Source organism: Acanthochromis polyacanthus, chromosome 2, assembly GCF_021347895.1.
Source record: "Acanthochromis polyacanthus isolate Apoly-LR-REF ecotype Palm Island chromosome 2, KAUST_Apoly_ChrSc, whole genome shotgun sequence".
Taxonomy (NCBI): Eukaryota; Metazoa; Chordata; class Actinopteri; family Pomacentridae; genus Acanthochromis; species Acanthochromis polyacanthus.
Genome location: NC_067114.1, coordinates 37,444,672 through 37,458,123, shown reverse-complemented (window position 1 = coordinate 37,458,123; position 13,452 = coordinate 37,444,672). Strand labels below are relative to the sequence as shown.

The following is a 13,452-nucleotide window of genomic DNA, read 5'->3' as shown; positions in this document are numbered from 1 at the left end:
TTCAACATAATGCCATCCGACTCCGGGATATCCAGCAGAGAGTGATTGAAGACCATGTCAACTTTAATGGAGTCAATAGTGTGTCTCTGTCAACTATTGATTGTGTCCTCCAACGAGACAGACTCGGCATCAAACAAGTGTACAGAGTACCCTTTGAGCGCAACTCTGCAAGAGTCAAAGATGTAAGATATCAGTATGTGCAGGTAAGTGTAACCTACACACACTTTCCGCACTGATGCTTTCAGTACAACTCTCTGCTCAGAGGCCGACTGTTACTGTAGGCTAGTAGTTGCAGTTGCTCCTTTTACAGTACTGTAAACTATGTTGTATGTAAATCTGGAGTGCATACTGCAAATACACTATTGAAGTAGTCTGTCTTTCTGTATTACTTACTGTACTAAAACTACTTTATCTATTTTTATAGAGTGTTTGAACTGGATTCCATGGAAAGGCCCCATGAATACCCCCCTGAATCATGAATACATTTTCATAGATGAAGCAGGGTTCAATATGGCAAAAAGAAGGCAGAGAGGCAGGAACATAATTGGTCAACGTGCCAGCGTGGCCAGCGTGGTGGCAATGTCACCCTTTGTGCAGCCATAAGTAACTGGGGGGTTCTCCACCGTCATGCAAACCTGGGGCCATACAACACTGAACATCTCCTGGCATTTCTAGGTGGTCTACAGAATGTTATGACTGAACGTGAGCAGCAGAATCAGCAAGAAGTGCATCCTATATATGTCATAGTTTGGGACAATGTGAGGTTTCACCATGCTGTCCTGATTCGTGAGTGGTTCACTAACAACCAGCGCTTCATCAAGGTTTTCCTTCCACCCTACAGCCCCTTCCTGAATCCAATAGAGGAGTTTTTCTCTGCATGGCGGTGGAAGGTCTATGACCAACAGCCCTACACCAGGGAAAATTTATTGGAGGCAATGGAACAGGCCTGTGTTTTATTTTATGTGTTTTATTTTTATTATTTATTGTACTGTGTTTTTGATGTGAGGGTGTCTTTAAATGTTTGAGTGTGGATTTTAATTTTTGTCTTGCAGCCGTGACAGACGATGAATTTCTGTTTTCACTTGGAACAGACAATGAAGTTATTCTGTTTGAATCACAAACAGTAGAAGACACTGCATAATACACTTGAATGAGATGCTTGTATTTGTAACTTAAAAGGACAAAAGCAAAAATTGATGCTTGAAAGTACTTTATTGATCCATTTAAAAGTACAGAATAAGTGATTGAAGATTTTTCCATTCATTTGAAGCCAGTTCAGACACAGGAATAACTGACTGGGGAAACAATCAGGATACTTGATTTAAATCATAGAGTAATATTAATTAGTAGAAACAGTTTAAGATACCCACAATTGCAACAATCACCAGCAGATGCAAGGCTAAAGCATCATCCTTTGATGTCGTTGCATAGAAAAATCAGTTAATTTACTTGCCCAGACACAGATTGTAAAAAATTTCTCAAGAGGTTGATTGGAAATCATTGTTTTAAATGCACACAAGTAGACCCAAGAAACCCCAAAATCTGACAGCATAGTTATTGTATTCTAATGTAATATCTGATCTCTGCACATGCTGGTGTCTTAAAAGGTCTCAGATGCAGGCAGCAGTTGGTACTTGACCTTGGACGTCTTGGTTTTGTACAAGATCACTCCACAGATCATGCCAACAGCAGCCAGGACACATCCAGCGATGAACACCAGGTTCAGGTTCAGGGCGATCGCTGAAAACAACAGAAGAACAATTTCATTTCAGTGTTTTACTCAGACAAGGTAGCTGCTGTGAAGAAAACACTTGCTGTGTCCGTACCTGGGCTGTCGCTGTTCTCGGCCGACCTCTTCAGACGCAGGGGACCCTGGGAAATGAAGTGGGCTCCACTTTGGACCTTTGTCTCTCTCTTTGGGCGAAAATCACTGGTTTTGAAGTTCATGCATCCCTGTGAGCACCTGGTGTCGGGATTTCCAGCTTCACACATGACAACTGAACAGCTGATGTACACCTGAATGCAACAGAACACAGTGTTATGATATTCAGCACACATATCACTGCTCCCTCTAGCGTGGTAGTTCCCAGAGCTGTGGCTGAGACATGATTTTCAGAAATTGAATCAAACATTAGAAATAACACATTTAACTATAATTGTTTCAAAACTTAGAAGAAACTGAATCTGCTGCTCCCACATAATGTTTGTTTACTCAGATTACACGTGGAGATTACTTTGATGTATTGAGCTTTCAGCCAAGGTAAAACCTCTGAAACTCATTCAGTTTCTGGACATTTTTTGTTGCTCCTGTCACATTTTTTTTCCTCACTGTGGGATCATTTCTAACTGCAACATGAAGTCCTGCCCCTTGATGTAAACAGCACAACTCTGGCTAGAAGTAAAGACAATCACAGTTACAGTGCCATAACCAAAACAAAAAAGTGAAGTATCTTCACTTGTGTTTTAAAAAATAAACAAACCGCAAATAAACAGAACTTGTTTCTTTACTTCTCTCCTGCTCTGTGTTAATACAGCCTGCAGTTCAGCCAAAAAGTCCCTAATTATGGCAGTTTTCTCAATGAAACATGTAGAATACAGTGATTAGAAATGAAACATCTCAGTTTGGAAGATGGCTGAATTTGGACCCATGTACAGATGCATTTATAGCTACACTCTAACCACATTCTTCACCTGGTCATACAAGCCGATGAACTTGAAGGCCTCCATGCTGAACAAGAACTTATTTTTGTGGTCAGTTTCATAGACGATAACAGTCGGGTCCACTTCACACCTAATCAGAACAAAACAAGAAGACGAGAGGCATTGCTAATGTAAGTCCAGTATAGACTACAGATTTTCATGTTTGTCATAGAGAGAGAATATCTTGTGACAGGATGCTAGGGATGCAAATTTTTTCGTAATATACAACATGAGCAAACAACAATATGTTCATTAAAAAGACAGTTTCAGCACAGTTAACATTTGTGTAGTGCTGGTGTAACTGTTTCAGGCCAGGGGCACATGGTATGGGGAGTAAAGATGCACCCGTTTTATGTATCATCAGAAAATTAAAATGTTCTCTATTTGATTCCAGTTTGTCTCTGGTCAGAGGTCTTTATGCACATTCACATATCTCATGATAATTAATCAACTAACATGATATGGGACCTGGAAAAGAAAAATAAACTGAGTAGAGAAATTGCTCAACAAAGTTGGTGCTTTACCAAAACCTTTAAGACCTGCAGACACCCTCAATGGTTTTTACAGAATTTAGACTTTTACATCAAGATGTGTTCATATTGAAAAGGTGTTTCATTGATGCTTATTTTTCTTAAGGACCTTGTAGTTCCAGTTTAAAATGTGCTAAAGAAATAAATGAAGTTGATTATTAATACTGTCACCTAAAAGGGAATGGAAAAGAGAGACACAGCATAAAATTATCAAGGCTGACACATCATACAGGTGATCATTCACACCTACAGTCAACAACTTCTCTCAAATTCCTACTAATACTTTGTGTTTTCCTCTGTTGCCACTGCAGTGTGTTGTCATGCTTACCCGTCTGCAATGATGGTGTAGGGATTGGGGTAGTTGGGGTTGTCGTACGGTGCAGCAGTGCAGGACTCCACAAACAACTCAGTGTTGCTGAGTGAAGAGGTGGCCTCTATCTTCATGTAAAGCCTGCTCCCTATTTCCACCTCCAGAGGGAATGAGTATGGGTCAATCATGGTTTTGTAGCTGTCGTCCTCATAGAACTCAAACTCATAGGTGAATGTGCCTATGCCCTTCTCCCACACGGTGACGTTCTTCCTGTGAACCGAGTAGCTCTGCCACACGTTGCCATGTTTGGGGTACTGGCAGTAGAACTGCACCTCCAGCAGGTGCTTCCTAGTGATCTGATAGTTTTGGTCTTCATATGTGGTGATTTCATTCTTGAAAATGAGGTAGTCGTCATCTTCCTGCAGAGCAAAATGTTGCATGTTAAGCCTCAGTTTATTTAGGACATGTGGGCCATTCATGTTGGAAGTTGATCCTCCAGGTTGTTATCCTGTATTTTGGTATTTTTATGGTCTAATTTTGGAAGTTTTTTTTTTTTTTTTCCTTTTTGCACATATTTTTGTTTCCTGTACACCAGTTTGGTCAACTTAGGCTGTTTTAAAATGTACCATATAAATATACTTGATTTGATTTGACATGTCCTGAATGTGCAGAAATGTTGCTGAAACACTTCTGAGGGAGTAAAGTCTAGGGATTATGAAACTAATTAAAACTGTCCAGATATCTCAGCTGGCTGAGTGGGCAACCCATAAACAGAGACTATAGTCCCTGATGCAGCGGTCATAGGTTTGAATCCAATCCAGCCCGTGGCCATTTACTGCATGTCATTCCCTCACTTTTCTACCCATATTTCCTGTCTCTCTCCACTGCCCTATGCAATACAGGCAAAAAGGCCAAAAAACAGAACTAAAAAAAGAAATTAACTAAAGCACATTTATTTATCATTGACCTGACAATATAACTTTCCCAAACAAAAGCCATAAGTACAGAAGAGTAAACTCTGCCTATATGTGTGCTGATTCAGCAGGGTAATAAAAATTAAGTGCAGAAAAGTGAATCTCCAGGAGGTTTCTATTTGAAAGCAACACTGAATGACTGAGAGCCTTTGTGTGTTGTGTTCCATGATATCTTGAGTTGTCGTCAGACTAGTGAATTTTCCTTCACATAAATAAAAACATTCCAACGTAACTGATGCAGAAAAGGAACAAATGGTTGCAAGAAAAGTTCACCAGAATGCAGGAAATGAAGTGTTTGACACCAGGTCTCCTGCTTAATGTTAAAAATAAAGAAATGATGAAGCACACGACCCCCGGTTACCTCGATCTGAGTGCCACACTGGTTGAGGCCGAAGTTGCCGATGAAGTGGGTGCTGTTAGACGTCAGGCTGCAGATGGTGTTGGAGGGGTCGTTGAGCTGCAGATGATCCTCACTGAGTCGAGGGAAGGAAGCTTTCTCCACCAGGATTGTCATTGAGGATTCATCGCAGATCACGTGGGATTTACCTGGAACAAGAGATATACACACGTGGACAAAATTGTTGGTACCCTTCAGTTAAAGAAGGAAAAACCCACAATTCTCACTGAAATCACTTGAAACTCACAAAAGTAACAATAAATAAAATTTATTGAAAATTAAATAATCAAAGTCAGCCATCACTTTTGAATTGTTGATTAACATAATTATTTAAAAAAACAAACTAATGAAATAGGGCTGGACAAAAATGATGGTACCCATAACTTAATATTTTGTTGCACAACCTTTTGAGGCAATCACTGCAATTAAACGATTTCTGTATTTGTCAATGAGCGTTCTGCAGCTGTCAACAGGTATTTTGGCCCACTCCTCATGAGCAAACAGCTCCAGTTGTCTCAGGTTTGATGGGTGTCTTCTCCAAATGGCATGTTTCAGCTCCTTCCACATATGTTCAATGGGATTCAGATCTGGGCTCATAGAAGGCCACTTTAGAATAGTCCAACGCTTTTCTCTCAGCCATTCTTGGGTGTTTTGGCTGTGTGTTTTGGATCGTTGTCCTGTTGGAAGACCCATGACCTGCGACTGAGACCAAGCTTTCTGACACTAGGCAGCACATTTCTCTCCAGAATGCCTTGATAGTCTTCAGATTTCATCGTACCTTGCACACTTTCAAGACACCCTGTGCCAGATGCAGCAAAGCAGCCCCAAAACATTACTGAGCCTCCTCCATGTTTCACCGTAGGGACAGTGTTCTTTTCTTTGTATGCTTGGTTTTTGAGTCTATGAACATAGAGTTGATGTGCCTTACCAAAAAGCTCCAGTTTGGTCTCATCTGTCCAAAGGACATTCTCCCAGAAGCTTTGTGGCTTGTCAACATGCATTTTTGCAAATTCCAGTCTCGCTTTTTATGAGTTTTTTTCAGCAGTGGTGTCCTCCTTGGTCGTCTCCCATGAAGTCCACTTTGGCTCAAACAACGACGAATGGTGCGATCTGACACTGATGTACCTTGGCCTTGGAGTTCACCTTTAATTTCTTTGGAGGTTGCTCTGGGCTCTTTGGATACAATTCCAACGATCCGTCTCTTCAATTTGTCATCAATTTTCCTCTTGCGGCCACGTCCAGGGAGGTTGGCTACTGTCCCGTGGGTCTTGAACTTCTGAATAATATGAGCCACTGTTGTCACAGGAACTTTTAGCTGTTTAGAGATGGTCTTATAGCCTTTACCTTTAAGATGTTTGTCTATAATTTTTTTTCGGATGTCCTGGGACAATTCTCTCCTTCGCTTTCTGTTGTCCATGTTCAGTGTGGTACACACCTTTTCACCAAACAGCAGGGTGACTACTTGTCTCCCTTTAAATAGGCAGACTGACTGATTATGAGTTTGGAAGCACCTGTGATGTCAATTAAATGACACACCTGAGTTAATCATGTCACTCTGGTCAAATAGTTTTCAATCTTTTATAGAGGTACCATCATTTTTGTCCAGGCCTGTTTCATTAGTTTGTTTTTTTAAATAATTATGTTAATCAACAATTCAAAAGTAATGGCTGTTTTTGATTATTTAATTTTCAATAAATTTTTATTTATTGTTACTTTGTGAGTTTCAAGTGATTTCAGTGAGAATTGTGGGTTTTTCCTTCTTTAACTGAGGGGTACCAACAATTTTGTCCACGTGTGTATATGATCAAGAACACCCATTTTATGGAAAACTGCACGTTGTGTGATAAAATCTGTGTCAAACATTGCTTATTGTAGGAGTGAATATATAGATTTATGATTTACATTTTAAGCTATTTTAACCGATACATATTATTTCTACTTATGTATATTATAAATTCACAGGAAGGACAGAATCCTGTTCATTTTGTATGTATATTTTATGCGTATTTTGCATAAAAAAACTGACAAAAAAGTTTTGTTTTCAAAGACATAGTATGCTTCATATATATGCAGTGCATGTGTGCGTTTGTGTGTGTGTGTGTGTGTGTGTGCAACATACACTGTTTTTCACACTCAAACAGTGCTGCTTAATGTAGTACTAATGTAATTTTTCAGCTTCATGTGCAGCTTTCTACTTTCTTCATCAGTGTTTTGTTTTCAGATGCAATATTTCATCATTATGTGTAATATTATTCTGCTACTTCAAAATTATTTCCAGTATTACTTCTTACTTTTCTATTTTAGTCTTACTTTTGCTTGAATCATTTCATTTCCATGAAGGTAGCTGACTTTTTTCTTACTGCTTTTCTATCCTGAACTGCATCTATCCTCCTGTTATTGTAATTTGGTTTTCTGAGCCGTATCTGACAAGAATTTCCTTCCTTTGTGTGGCTTTTGGAGGCAGCCTCTAGTTTACATTTGAAGAACTGCAGGCTTCACCGCAACAGCAGAAGAGAATGTACTTTAAAGAATTGTTCTAAAATATTGTCAATATGGCCAACATCTGACACTTGAAATGAAATCTGGCCTTGAGACTCACCTATCTTTTCCTTGACTTCCACCATGACACACCTCACCTCAGATTGAAAGAACACCAACCTGAAAGAGCATTAGTGAGCACTGATTAAACAATTCAACTGTGAAAAGGAATTACATGTTGAAGTTGAGCTGATTTCAAATGAATAACATTTAATTTCAGGTCAAAAGAGAATAGAAAATTGAATATGAGTTGGACTGATAGCATTTGTCCTCCAAACTGTGTGGTGATTTTGAGATCAAATCTGTTCATTGTGGTCACGATAATTGCATAGTCAAGATCTTCATCCTTCTTAAGAATCTGACATATTTGGCAATGTCGTGGGTTTATTATTTTTTCCTTATTTTCATTTCTGAGACACAAAATGAGTGACATTTGACAATGAAATCTTACTTACTCAGGGAAGGTAAAGGGGTTAGCTTTTATCCTGTAAAATATAAAAACAGTAAAGTCATGCTTTTTAATCTCTTAAATTGACTGTGAAGAGAAGAGAAAGTTGAATATAAGTTTGAGTGATCGGATTTGCTCTCCAAATTGTGTGTCGATGGTCACGATGATTGTATAGTAAAAATCTTCCAGTGAAATGTTACTTACTCTGGAGGAGGAGGCCTCTAAAATGTAGAAACAGTGGAATTGTGGTTTTGAAACCCTGAAAGCGATTGTATCGTAAAAGAAAGGAAGACAAAGCTCACAATGTGGATGATTCAACAGCAAAGCAAACTGAGAAATGTTCTCCCGAGTCGTCGGCTGTAGGTTTCCATGTGATGACAAACTCGCTGCCGTTTGTCCTCTGACCGATGCCCGAAGGCCCACTGACAACGATGCCTTCAATGCTGTGTTCACACAAAAACAAGAAATCAGGGATTTCCTCATTATTGCTGATGTTAGCTCTCTTGCTGAAAAGACTTTTGGCTTCATCTCACTTACTCTGAAACTGAAACTTCAGCTTTGACTCTGATCTCCACGGCTGAGTCGACCTCTGCATGGATCTTTGCTCCATATATAGGTGTTGGTTGCACAAGCTTGGGTATGTAGACTCCCTTCTCACATGAGGGAGCATTGTCTGTTACTGGAGGATTAAAAAGGTACATTTAAATTACAATGTGCAGTAGATTTTGGAATAAATATTGAAATCTGTCACTGTGTTGCTGTGTAAGAATCATAACTTTAACGCTTTTCTTTGGTTACACGTGTGGTGATAACCAGTAATTGCTTTTACTGACATGTAACTAAGCGCAATAGTGAGGTGCATGTACTTTTATTGGGTATTTCTATTTTCTGCAACTTTGTCTTCCCACCTCACTACATGTTCTAGAAAAATCTTGTACAGGCTACTGTTTTGCATCTTTCATGAATTTGTATCTCTTTTCCAGAATTGAATTGGATTTAAATCTCTTTGTTACCTTGAAGTATGTCTTTTATGTAGGACATTTACATTGCTTTGTATGTATTTGTATCTCTTGTGTCTCTTTCTGGTCTTTATTTTGTGTATTTGCAATGGTTTTGTATCTATTGTTGCTCATTTTGCACCTCTTTTTCAGTGGCTTGCATCTCTTTCTTGTGCGTTATGGAAATTTTACACCAATTTGTGGTCATTTATGATCTCTTTCATGGGTTGGAACCTCTTATAATGAGTTTGCATCTCCTTATTACTGTCTTCTGTGTCTTTGCAGTTGTTTTACATCTATTTGCATTTATTGTGCATCTCTTTCTAACCGTTCCATGTGTCGCTGCAGTCATTTTTTATCTGTTTGTGTTTATTTCACATCTCTTTATGAGCTTCTTGTGTGCCACTGCAGTTGTCTTTGTAGACTTTTTGTGTGTTTGCAGTCAGTTTACACACATCCGTGTCCATTTTTGCCTCTCTTTTTCATTTGTTTACAACTCCATCTGGTCTTTGCAGTTGTTTCATGCCTACTTGTGCTGTTCTCGTTTTTAATAATTGGCATCTATTTTTGGACTTTTTGCATGTTTGCACTTGTTTTACATTGATTTGTGATGTCTTCTTCAGTGGTTTGCATGTCTTTTTAGTATTTTTTGCAGTCATTTAACCTTCTTTTATATTTATTTTACATAACTTCTTCATTGGTTTGCATCCATTTCTGGTCTTTCTTGCTGTCTTTGCAGTTGTTTCCCTTCTATTGGTGTTCATTTTGCATCTGTATTTCCATTACATAGTTGTAATTGTATTTTTACTTGAGATCTAACTTTTTCTTCCACCGCTGACCTCTTCCTGCAGGTGTCTACCAATATATAGATTTATGTTTTTTAGAAGAACTAAAGTATTCTGTTTTGAGTCATTGGTGGAATAAAGACTAAATACATGTTTTAAAACTTAACAATAAATATTTAATCTCAAAGCCAGCAGTCAAATGAAAAAGAAATGTATCTTTTCAAGCTTTTCTTGTTCAGATGGACTTCTGCACTGAATAAATCTAAAACAATAGCTCATTAGGATGCTGCCAGAGCTGCAACACGCGTGAAAGTTTCTGTCACTTGAGGGCGGTACAGCTGCTGGTGGTTCATAATTAGTGTTATACTAAAAGTGTCGTCAGGTCATTTATTTGTACAAGTAAAATCTGAATTACCCTCCAAAGTGAACTGTAGTGGTAGTTTGCTGAGGGGAAGTTCAGTATTGGTTTTGTCTTCAAGCTTCTGGGGTTGGTTTCCGTTTGAGTAGCTCAGCTCGACCTGTTCTTTTGGGAAGTCCTCCACCACCAACTCGAACGTATGGATTCCAGCGTAGTCGGCTTCAATGTGGCTTAACTTGCAGGAGTTCTGATGGCATCAACATTTTGGGGTTAAGTCAGACAAAGCAACAATGCATTAATGTAACAGGAGATTCCCTTTTTCAACCGACCTCATCTAAGTCGAATCCTGCAGGTTGGGAGCATAAGCTGCACTCTTGCGCGTACGAACTTCCAAATCTGCATCTGACGTCGTCACCATCAGCATCAAAGGGCATCATCTTGTATGTCTGAGGGCAGTTCTTAGGAACTCTTTAATAAATAAACAAACATGAGTTAGAAACACATCATATCAGACCGAAAAATGAGCAGAGAAAATGCAGGAAGCAGCGGTGATGTAAAAGCATCAATGCACCAAAGAATATTTCATTTCCTTATTTCTGTTTAAAACAATCAACAAAAAAACCCTTCTTGTGGTAATTAAAGTGCATTGTCTTCATTCAGAAAAGGATATAGAAATCAATGAAAAGAGATGCAAAATCAACACAAATTAGATGTAAAACAACTGCAATAACCCCCAGAATATACAGAAAATAAATGCAAACCAATGACAGGATATTCAAAAATGAATACAAATAGATGAAAATGAATGCAAGCACACACAAAAAAGGCACACACCAGTGGAAAAAGATGCAAATTATTGGAAAAATTATGCACAATAAACACAAAAGGTAAAAAAAAAACTCCCCCAAAAAACAAAAACAAACTGTTAGATGAAGGTAATGGATTTAAACATACAATATTTCCATCTGAATTGCAGTTGAGTGGAAGGAAATACTCAAGTAATACATCTCTAAAGTGAATGCACACAAATTCTTCAATTGTAATTCATAATCAAAATAGATGAAGAGCAGAGGAAAATGTGTTCCACATTTCAGAGTTTCAATTTCTGCACATTAGAGGCAAACAGTTTCATGCAAACATCAGGAAACTTACCTCAAGAAAGGCAGAAAGGTAAAAATAGGTGATTTGTTTGGTTCTCCGGTGTCAGATCTTTTCGCCAGACTCAGAGCAGTGAGCCCAACGACTCCATCTTCACCATTAACTGCTATGAGCCAGCAACAGTCTTCTGTCCTGGTATGTGTGGAAACAAGATACTTGAATATCATCTCTAACAGCTTTTATGTTTAGTAGAACCACAACTTTACGATATGACGATTTAAAGTAAGAAGATACACATTATGAACAGCATCAATAGTATTTAGATCATTAAAGTTAAAATTATTCACCCCAGCTTAAAAGGTTCATCGCTCAAGATGTTCCTCGTGACAACTGTTTCAGTTTCACACCACAGCTCGCTAGCAAAGGGTCCTCTGAAGCTATTGTAAATCTCTGCTCTCTTACTTCCGGAGATGGAGCCACAGTCGCCACTATTGCAACTCCAGTCCATGCTTTTGTCACAATCTCCAAAGGTGTGCTTGTTACGAAAGAGCACCTGTGGAAAACAATCAAATTAAGGATGGATAGATCAGTGAACTGGCCCAAAGAGTCAGGAGGTCCTGGTGCAGAGTTTCTGTGTAAACTGATGGTGAATGTTATTTGGTGGCAATTTGATCCAACAACCAGAGAGAATTCTGTTTTTTAAATCATAGGAAAACGTTTTAAATCGTTTTGAAGTCACTGTTTGGATTTTGAGATAAATGAGGTGAAAAGTTAAAAATAAAAACTGTATAAATATAAAAAGAACTGTAAAAGTAAAAAAAAAAAAGTCATTCAACAAAATTGAATCACTTCCATAAAAGAAATCACTATATCTAACTGCTCACACTTAAAGAACTTCAATGAGTTATTTTAATTTATCTTATGTTCTGAAATAGCATATCTATTTTTGAACAAATTTGGAAATCATTTCTTTAAGCCACTTGGAAAGTCCAATATCAGTGACAAGATGAGAGACCACACCAGGGAAAGCATGTTCACACTTCATCTGTAATTCTGACATTCAGAGTTGTGGGTCTCACCTTGTGTGTTCCATCAGAGTTGGTGCCTTTGTGGGCGATGGTTGCGCTCATCCCAAAGAAGTTCCTGAGCCGACACCACAGAGACCACTGAGACCAGGAGCAGCTGCAGTAGGAGGACTTTGTGGACGCCATGATGCCAGGAATTCACCGTCTCCAGAACGTCTGCAGCTCACATCCACCTGCAGCATCCTTATATACACCTGCAGACCACCTTTGCCGACCTTAATGGCATGCATGCGATGCTGCAGAACAATAGGGAGGCCGCAAAACTGGTTTGACTTTTAAAAATAAATTAATTACACAGGAAGAGCCTCATCTGAACTTCAGTCATGACAGAATAATGAAATTAAATAATGATACTAATGAAATAATGAATCTTAATGAAAATTGGCATCAATCAGGTAACTTTTCATGAACAAAATGTTCCATGGGGTTTACATGAGTCAAGTGGTATTCCTGACAGTAAGACACCTCCCTTAGTTTCAGCTGCACAACACAGTGGCACTGTGCAATCGATTTTTCACATCACATGCATGAAGTCAGTGTTGTGTACATTAATGCAGATGCTATGAGTCCTGAGCTTGTGATATACAAGCAAAGTCGCTTTCATTTTTTTATTTGCACACAGCATAAAAGCAGAAATAATTTTTTGTAACAGATGCGGTCAACAAACATTCGTTGGATGGATACTTTACTTCACCCATCCAATGAATACACCATCCATCCATCCATCCATTCTCTATACACCACTTAATCCCCACTAGGGTTGTGGTGGGCTGGAGTCTATCCCAGCTGACTTAGGGTGAAGCCAGTGTACACCCTGGACAGGTCACCAGGGCTGCATATAGAGACAAACAATCACACTCACATTCACACTACAGATAATTTAGAATCACCAATTAATCTGAGCATGTCTTTGGACTGTGGTAAGAAGCCGGAGTACCTGGAGAAAACCCACGCATGCACAGAGAGAATATGCAAACTCCATGCAGAAAGATCCCAGGTACAAGCCAGGACACGAACCAGGGACCTTAGCTGTGAGGTGATAGTGCTCGCTGAAGATCTACTGTGCAGACCGAGAACACAACATGATGTGGCAAAACTGAATCTTAATCAAGCATTCTGAACCCCAACTCTAGGTCTAAATGGTATGTGTCACTTGTGAAAATTGGCAAGATGACATCGTTTATCAGCCCAAACTGTACAAACTGTAAAAAATAAGAAGAAAGAATTGTTT

At 38.9% G+C, this 13,452-nt stretch overlaps 1 protein-coding gene across 1 annotated transcript; it reads right to left on the bottom strand.

The window, feature by feature from the left end:
• Nucleotides 1-1,600: 1,600 nt before the first annotated feature.
• On the bottom strand, nt 1,601-12,347 carry LOC110958199 (uncharacterized). The gene is made up of 13 exons (XM_051944888.1): nt 12,216-12,347; nt 11,544-11,689; nt 11,191-11,328; nt 10,368-10,506; nt 10,096-10,285; nt 8,435-8,576; nt 8,200-8,340; nt 7,511-7,569; nt 4,876-5,060; nt 3,559-3,959; nt 2,692-2,791; nt 1,827-2,016; nt 1,601-1,740 (listed from the first exon to the last, which is right to left on the bottom strand). The coding sequence occupies exons 1-13, from the start codon at nt 12,345-12,347 to the stop codon at nt 1,601-1,603; spliced, it is 2,103 nt and encodes a 700-aa protein (XP_051800848.1).
• Nucleotides 12,348-13,452: the final 1,105 nt, after the last annotated feature.

Excerpts from the sequence above, each read along its gene's own strand:
- LOC110958199 (XM_051944888.1), bottom strand. The coding sequence starts at position 12,347 with ATGGCGTCCACAAAGTCCTCCTACTGCAGCTGCTCCTGGTCTCAGTGG. Across the intron at positions 8,341-8,434 it reads GCTGAAGTTTCAGTTTCAGA|CATTGAAGGCATCGTTGTCA; the intron begins GTAAGTGAGATG and ends GTGTGAACACAG. Across the intron at positions 1,741-1,826 it reads CGAGAACAGCGACAGCCCAG|CGATCGCCCTGAACCTGAAC; the intron begins GTACGGACACAG and ends TGTTGTTTTCAG.